At 37.8% G+C, this 9,203-nt stretch overlaps 1 protein-coding gene across 1 annotated transcript in view; it reads left to right on the top strand.

Moving 5' to 3' along the window:
* LOC106537232 (connector enhancer of kinase suppressor of ras 2) overlaps nt 1-7,161 on the top strand; it is a gene marked incomplete at its 3' end in the record, with an annotated part of 12,529 nt that extends 5,368 nt beyond the window's left edge. Inside the window, 2 exon segments of the mRNA XM_014034613.1 lie at nt 2,036-2,199; nt 6,959-7,161. Of these exon segments, the coding sequence (XP_013890067.1) occupies nt 2,036-2,199; nt 6,959-7,161 (367 nt within the window).
* Between the last annotated feature and the right edge of the window lie 2,042 nt (nt 7,162-9,203).

The following is a 9,203-nucleotide window of genomic DNA, read 5'->3' as shown; positions in this document are numbered from 1 at the left end:
TGTGTGTGTGTGTGTGTGTGTGTGTGTGTGTGTGTGTGTGTGTGTGTGTGTGTGTGTGTGTGAGCGTGTGTGAGGGGAAGAGACAGGGAAAATAAATAGGGACAAGAAAGGGAAAAGTGGCTGGATTCATACAATCAGCCACACATTTTTTTCCACAGTTTAAATTACAGTCGCTGAGCATGCAGGGTTGCTTTCTGGCCGAAAAATATTTTAGATTTTCAATTTTTAATAAGTTTTGCTTAGCCCGAAAGCAAACTAAACTGAGCTAAATAAGTTGTTCAACTAAAGCGTTAGCTCAGTTCTGTGGGAGCGTTATGAACAAATAATATCTAACCTGTTGCAGATAGAATTTTGAATGATTCCACTTTGGGCAAACAGAGTTTAATTCTGATAAAGAGCTAACATCTACTCTGACTGAGGTCAAGAACAAAGCAGATTGTTGCCCTCTTACTGCAAAACAACTTCAACTTTCAAAATTGTACAGACATCAGTTATACCATTACATCACCATTGTTTTCAAATGAGTTAGTAAAATTATTTGCAAATGTAAATAACAGAAGCACGAGCTAGCTGTAGCTCTTCCTGTGTCGAATGGAAATACTGGACACTATACAGAAACCTGTAAGTTGAAGTCAGACTGGGTACAACGTTCCTGCAGATTAATTAAATACTGTACATACAGTTTTCAACAATGTTAGAAGCGTTAGCAGCAGTTAGCTTAATCTAATCAGGATGATGTCATCCTGCAACAAACGTCAATGCTAGCCGCTTCTAATGCTTCTAACACTGATGAATTTTTTAAATTTAAAATCTAAATTCAAAATGTGTACAATAACAACAATTTTGATGGTACCTGTGGTCCGGCAGTTTGAAGGGGCAKCTCAGACGCTGGCCGCAACTGCGAGTTTGATGTCTTGAAGGGAAGCTTTAGTTGTGTTGGAGTGTTAGCGTTTGCTATTGTCTCAGGATGATGACATCACAGCAAGAGCCCAGCACGAACATAAATGGCTGTGTTCCATTCTGAAATACTTTAACGTAAACCTCAACATTTACCTTTTTCATTTAGATTTAGGATATAATATTGACATATATTTTCAACATTTAAATTTAACATTTAGTAAAAATTGGTGAAACAAAACAACAGTGAGATAAATAATGATAAAATATTAGTGTAAAACTTTTAATACTCATAAAGTGAGCTAAATGATGAAAAATGTGTTGGTTACATTTTTAAACATTTAATTTTACACTTGGCACCGTATTATAGAACACTTTGAAGAAAAGACTCCAAAATTAAAATGCAGATTTATGAAGAGTGAGATGCAACAATCTGTTTTCTAAAGAATAAATCAGTTTGCTCTATTTTTTCTTATTTATTTTGTTAAATCATTTAGTGAACTTGGTTGCAAGAGATTTAATTTTTTTAGAGAAACATAAGATCATTACAGAAGAAGTTTGTGCTTTAAATGTCGCATTATCAGCAATTTTATTGACTTTGATGACAAACTGAGATGCTGCAGACTTGGAACATTTTTCTTTGTCTTATTTAAAGTAAAAACTGCACCCATATGTAAATTTCAGGTATAAACCATAAAACCACTGATGCAAGCTGCTGGTTCTGTTTGTTTTAGTCTGCTGCTCTTATTCAACTATTTTTCCAAAAGACTTCACACCCGCCGCAGTGCTAAAATGTGGAAAACAAGCTGAGYGCAGACTTGCAGTCCCGTTTAATTGAAAGCTTTTATTTTTCTAGTTTRAAGCTGAAAATGCAGCTCGGGCACGTTGAGGAGGTGGAACGTGTCACATTTCTGCTCCGACTGTTATCACACTTGAACAGAGCAAAATACAACCTGTGTTCACACATCCAGCAGATTTACAGCTCATAATCTGGCTCACAGAAGCAATGTCAAGCCCTATTAAAAAGGTATTATGCAAATAGAGAGTTTACAAGAATATAAAACGTCAAACACATTTTGGAGACTAAATGTTCAACTCRTCAAGCTGTGCTGAAAATGTTCCCGTGTGGTTACCTCAGGCCTGGACGACTGCCTGCAGCAGTACATCAAGACCTTTGAGAAGGAGAACGTAGGGGGGGACCAGCTGCTACGCATCACCCACCAGGAGCTGGAGGACCTGGGAGTGTCCAGAATCGGCCACCAGGAACTCATACTGGAAGCCGTGGATTTACTCTGTGCACTGGTGAGTCCAGGTCCACCCACTGTACGCTTATAGACTGAGGTTCTCGCAGAACAACTTGCTAACGCTCGTTAAATGCTAAAATGCTAACGCTCTTTTCAGTGGGAAAGTGGAGGAATTTCTTTTTGTAAATTTTGGTAGTAAAGTTGGATAATTTTGGAAATATTCCATGTGAATTTTGGGAGTTGATAGGACTTTATGAGTTTTTCTTTAGAAACCCAGATTCTTGTGGCATCCTGCTGATGTTCTGTTGCACCTGTCAGTCATCTGTAATTGTCTCAGCTGCTCCCACATGTTTAATCTGCCTGCCCGGTACTAGTACCTCTGTTTTTATAGTGCATTTGTCAAGTTCTTGTGTTTTGTTATTTTAGATTGTTTGGTTTGTCCTAGATGTCTGGTTTTGGTTCTCTCTGGCCTGTAAATATTACTTTTTAATAAGCGCCAGAGGAATTTAGCCACCAGCCTGCTGCCACATACTTGCCTGCCATCCTGGGTGCACAACAATCACCAGCTCTTCACACATTTTCACTGGCTGGAATATCTCGTGCTGAAACACAGAAACTGACAGCTCATATTTGAAAAATAGGGATCAGTGTGTCAAAGTTAATGGAATGTCAGCTCTTAAAAACTGCAAATTAATTCAACTCAAGCTTTTGCTTTTGGTGCTTTTTCCTGTACAAAAATGTTTCTGCAGATGATTCTAACATATATTTATTTACATAAGGCTCCACTATAAGACACAGAGCTACTGAGCAGCAGATACAGAGAGACTTACATGAGTTTCTCTGGGTTCCTCTAAAACTGTTTGAGATTTGCAATTAGAAGCAAAAACGTGCTGAAAGAAAACGAGTTAACACTCAGAGTATGTGTTGGGGGCAAATTTCATCTACTACCAAACAAAATTCTGTCTCAATATATTTTAAAATGACCTGAATCGCATTCACCCACATAGCAAATTTTGTCTGACCCAGATACCATAAAGAATGACAGCCATTTAGTGGCCCAGATGTGGTCCATGTATGGACCAGCACCACAGAAAACTAACCACAACTGAGCCAGTTGTGGCATTAACAGATTAAAGCAGGGGTCTCCAGCCTTTTTTTTCCTTAAAGTGCCTSTGACATGCATATTCTTCAAATACAAAAAGTCAAAGAAAACATCTTTATATTTAAGAAAGTTGGAATAATGCACACAATTTAACCTATTTTGTCCCATAACTGGCATATTTTCTTTTGAACTTGACTCAGCCAAAGTGAAACAGGAAGTGACATCAAAGGGGAACTCTTTAACAAAGAAAACTCTCTGGTCTTTGCTTATTGAAACAATATTATTTGAACTCTGACTCTTCTTCATCTCTCTGATAGTTATTCAAAATAATCTTAAGAAACATCAGATTCTTCTCTACAGTCTGGGCCGTTAGCTGTTGTAGCAACACTGTTCACATTCAGACATTCCCCTTTGACATCACTTCCTGTTACTTCACAGGTAAATATCTCAACAACTGTTCATCTCAGCAACATGAAATTTCTTTTGCAATATTTTATCAATGGCCTCTTTTTAAAAATGCATTCATTTGTATTACAAAAATTTGACGTCACAGGCACTTTAAGAGCTACTTTCAGAAAATGAAATTGTCCGAGAGCTACGTTTTGCAAAATTTAATTTTAAACTTAAACCATTGGAATAAGCTTGTTTTGCACAAAAAAACATTGTCTTCAATTTAAACGAAACTACCACAAACAACACTGAATTTACATGAATGTACTTTTTGTGTTTATCCATTCCTATTTAATTGTATTTCACACTAATAACTTAGGGTTTAACTGCAACAGATTTGTGCACAAATAACGTCAGGTGACAGGTCTCATATGTGGGAGGGGTTTCAGGAGCTTGGCACAGTCACTGTGTTTCTCAAGGAGCTATGAAGATTGCGTGCGAAAATGAACGCCGAACAACCACGTAACCACGTGTTGTGGCCTGAGCGACCATATTGAGCCATAAACTGTTTGACTGACAACCAAGGGGAGGGACATCTATAGATTGATTGGAATTAAATGAAAGTTTGTTCGGCCAGTGACAAATTAAATCCATAGGGACAGATCTATTCATACTAAGTCTATGCTGATCCCTGTGAGTGACATTATGCGCTACCGATACGCAGCTCAGAGACTCACATTGTTTTTAAGGTGGAGCGGGCTAAAGAATCAGAACCTTTTTACTCTACCTTACCGTCTGGAGACAAAAATATTTCTCAGAGATGGCAATACCTGAACTGCAAACATATCAAAAGAGATAAAAGATGTCAAAGAGATGAGTTTTACATTATATTTTGAAATTGCACTGACAAAACCATTTGAAAGAGGATTTGTTCCAGGTTGTTGATGTTTGAGCAAGGTAGTCTAGCTATTGTTTTTCCTCAGTTTCAGTTCCGTTATTATTCGTTTTACATTGAATGTTATACTCCTGCACTGACTAAACAAGGTAATGTGTTATTTTTACATACTTCATTAAGCTTGTGAAGCTATTGGGTTGTTTAGGATTGCTGTAGGCTGCTGGTACACATTGATCAATAAAATTTGTAATTCAGTAATGTCTGTGTACAAAAAACATAGGAAAGACACTTTTAAGTCAGTGTTTTTTGACACTGGGTCGGTACTGGATCGTTATTGGCCGGTACTAAACCTCAAATATCTGTATCTGTATYGGAAGTGAAAAATGGGGATGGGTGCATCCCTAGTCAAGCTGAGAACAGACAAAAGAAAGTGTAACTTCTTCAAAAAAAATACCTGATTTGTTTAAAGGTCTAAGAAGACAGAAACAAAACTGTATCAGGTTTGGACTGAACGTGCCTCCAGTTCTGGGTGTTTTAGCTCTCAGTGCGCTGAGGTTAAACATGATGCCTCTGCTGCTAACTGGRAAGGATCTAATCTGTCAAACCAGACTAAATGTGCTACTTTTGGTGTAAAAATGGTGGACAGGGCTGCTTTAGGCTCCTATTTTAAAATATCAYTTGAGATCTATTGGAGTTAGTAATCTGTCCAAAACGTCATCTTCAGGCAGGCAGGTCCTACACATGTCATTACTGCCTCATCCTCAAACTGCTCTTTCAGCGTGTGCTTCAGCTCTGCTGTGCCGATTCGCCTCGTGTGCTGCAAGTATGAACGTATTATAATTCAGCCTTTAACACTAACTCCATGTGCAGTGATCTGTGTTAGCTTGTGATTAATGTTGCTGGGATCACAACAGATTGGGAAACATCATGTTAGTTTTCTGTTCATGCTGCTAATAGCAGTATAATGCAGTCAGTTTGGGGCTGGGTGCAAAAACACGACATCTGTTTGTCATATGAAAAACTAAAAATATGTGAAATGAAGTAAACTTTGATAGCTCTTATTCCACAGAGAATGCAATCTCTATAAAACAAAGTACTTGATTTTTCCTCTAGTTTACATTTTTTGTTGTTGAAAAAAGACATATATTAAAGGAATGGTGCAAACACAAGAAAAACATAAGCTTTGAGCAACATTTCTACAATYTCACTTAAAGGGATAGTTCAAACATTTTGAAATGCGGTTATGTAAAATGTTTATGAATAAATAACATCTTATCCGTTGCAAATAGCTCAGAGTAATTTGTAGTTTGGTTTGACAGAAATGACGAGCAAATGGCTGGTCCAAACACAGCTAAGACCAAAGCAGATTGCTGCCATCTTAAAAAAAAAACTCAAATTCTATAGCTGTTAATTAACTTTTTAATGTCTGTCTCCTCAGTCTGCTTGACATTACCTAATGTAGAGTTCTTCTAAAGCTGTAAGACATTTTGTAGAAAGAGTTATTTTATAGCCTGAATAGTTAAATAGTTAGTTTTATAAAAACAACCCTGGTTTGGCTAGCTATTAGCCTAGCCTGGAGACAGATGTTGGATTTTTAATTCTTTTTCTGTGATTAATATCACCGTTCACAAGTTTCTTATTATTTGTAACTATTTGACATGTCAAAAATCACCAGGCTAACCCTTTACATCGCTAGAAATACTCTATATATAGCTAACAGGTGAATTTTTATGCATTTAGATTATTTTTTATCCAACAATCATGAAAGTAAACACCAATATTGTTGATGTTAATTAAACCAACCAACCAAATWACTATTAAAGTTTAAAATAYCAGAAGAATAACTGATGCTGAGTGTTGTAAGATAGACTCAGATGGTTTTGTGTTAATCTCAGAGACCTGCAAAGAAACTGGATGGAGATTTATTGAACTGAGGTTGCAAATGCAATCTGGATCTAAACTCCTCTCATCCTATGGGGGAGGGGGGGGGGCACTACAGCCAAAAAGCTTCTTATGTAAGTGGGATTTTAGTTATAAGTCTGTCAGGCCTTCCTGTATTAAATATGATCAGTGGCCCTCCCGCTGCGCTCTCTCTCCTCCAAGAAGCTCTGACGTGAAAGAAACCATAAGCCTGCATATGCGGGTTGGAGGAAAATAAGTGTTCAGCTATAGTATTCAAAGTGACAGCTGCTTTTACACATTTTTTTGTTTTGTTTTGTCTTCCTTTTTCCACATCCGCAGCCTTTCTCTCACGAAGCGAAGTAGATCTGTGCTGCCAGTGGTTGTCACAGAGAAAGCGTCGGAACAATGATAACTTTCAAGTCTCTGTGGTGAAAAATTATTGGAACGTGTCGCAGTTAAAGCAAACAYTGACAAGCTGGTCAAACAGAGAGAATTTACTTTCCTTTATTTATTATTTCTCTCCTGCAGAATTACGGTCTGGAGACTGAGAATCTGAAGACGCTGTCTCATAAGCTCGGCGCGTCCGCGAAGAACCTGCAGAACTTCATCACGGGCCGCCGGCGCAGCGGTCAGTACGACGGCCGAGCCACTCGAAAGCTGCCCAATGACTTCCTCACCTCCGTGGTGGACCTCATCGCTGCTGCCAAGAGCCTCCTTGCGTGGCTCGACAGGTGAGATTTGCCAAAAGGTGTCCCTGTAAGAATTTCCAATATGCTGCGAAACATTTGTAGACATCTGCATTCTTACATAAAAAGGAGATGAATAATTTAAAAACAACACAGATTATCTGTCCGAGGTTTTTTATCTGGTCATTGCAGGCATAGATGTGAATTTAGGGTTTTTAATGATTGATTTGGCCGATTGTTTCCCAAGGTGGAATGACTCTACAGCATACAACATCAATGTACAAATTTAATTTATTGTGGATTTCCTCTAATCCAGGCAGGGATTAGACAACTATAAAGGCACAGACATATTCATACACCCCCACTAATACATGGTTTAATGTCCCTCAGCAAGTTGCACCTCAACCACACACTTTATATCTATCAAAAGCTTCTGGTATCATTTTGGCTGAAGGTTTGTCCCAATTAGTGAAAATTTATTTAAACTGGATAATTTTCTGGTGAGGACCTGGCTTTTAAACATAATTTGTAAAGTTGGAGTCAGCTAGTGATCAGGGTTTTGGAAAGCCATTCCAGAGACTCAATGCTTAGTTTTTTCATTTGTTTTTTCATTTTGCATTTTGTATCCTACGGAGCCGATGATATCCCAGGATTCATTGTGCCATCAGCAAATTAAACAGAAAAACAAAGACCGCAGAGTTTTGGCATTTTTCACGGTGGCGTTTGTAAATTTATTACAAACCGAAGAATTTATTTTTAAATGTATGTTTAGCAACTTAACTAATGAAATCTTTGCTCCAATGAGGTGTAAAAAAATGCAGTTACAAGTACTGATACTGGAGCTAAACCCAAAAGATTAATTCTCTTTATTGCTTTATGTGTGACGTTTTTAATAATACTGAATTTTGTGAAGTTACACCTCCCATGAAAAGACGTGTGAGTACATGTTCCAACTGAAGACATGATATAAAATGGTAACTGGGCAGCAAGTGGTCACGCATACATAAGTTATCTGAGTTCTACACTAAAAAACAGTGTTGGATTACTTAGCCAGGTTATATCAACATTTTCCACTGTTGGCACAACTTGGTTAAGTAAATCCAACAGTCTGCTTTTTGAGTGAAGGGTGAAAGGTCTGAAGGGTGTGGCCTCCGTGATCTCCTTCACAGCTTCTGTTATCCTGCTTTGTTTTGCTGTGTGTTTCAGTTTTAACCATTTAGCTGCTGTTTTAGGGTCAAATTAGAATTAGGAGACAGACCTACATTATGTGTTTATTATTGTGTTTACTTTGCACAATCAGCACTACTTAAGGTGAAAACAGCCCCAAAGCATGATGTTACCACCGCCATGCTTGACAACTGGTACACTGTCCCTTAGGTTTAAAGTCTGGCCTTGTCTCATCCACACACACTTCTTGTTATTGTGGTCAAATAACCCAATCATTGTCTGGTTTGAAGCCTTTTGTCTTGTTCATGTGGGCAGCTGCTAGTTTCAGTTAAGTGTGAAGTGTGTTGCTTTTGGAGCAGGGGCTCTTGGTCAGCACCCTGTAAGGCTTGAGTCGTGGTGGTTTCAGGGTAGCTCAGAAACCAGATGAGTATTAGTCAATCTGAACCGATCTGTCAAACAAATATATTTTATGGTAGCAAAAACACCTTACAGGCTACAGTCAACCATCATCAATGAGAAGTCAATGGACCTTGGCCTTGTCAGGTTAAAACACCCAAAAACCTTCAGCACAACTTGCTACACTGCAAAAACTGTCCATCTAACCAAGTTTTAAAATCCTATATCCAGCCAGTCTTTTTGATCTTGTTTTGAGACTGATTTACTAAACAAGAACTGATTGTGTAAGAATAATAATCTTGTTTTCAGAATGTGTAAGATTATTTGTCTTGTTAGCCTGAAAAATTGACTTAAATTAAGTAAAAAAAAAAAATCTGCCAATGGAGTAAGAAAGTTTTACTTGGTAAGATTCTTGAAATAAGAAAAAAATGAGTCAAATCAAGTATTTGATTTATAAAAACATTTTTTTAACTGAAAGGAAAATCTCAAGGTACGCACAGTGCGTACAGCTGCAGGTACCACTC

Source organism: Austrofundulus limnaeus, unplaced genomic scaffold, assembly GCF_001266775.1.
Source record: "Austrofundulus limnaeus strain Quisiro unplaced genomic scaffold, Austrofundulus_limnaeus-1.0 Scaffold2192, whole genome shotgun sequence".
NCBI classification, from domain to species: domain Eukaryota; kingdom Metazoa; phylum Chordata; class Actinopteri; order Cyprinodontiformes; family Rivulidae; genus Austrofundulus; species Austrofundulus limnaeus.
Note: the sequence above shows the minus strand (reverse complement) of the source record. Positions and strands in the feature narration are given on the sequence as shown.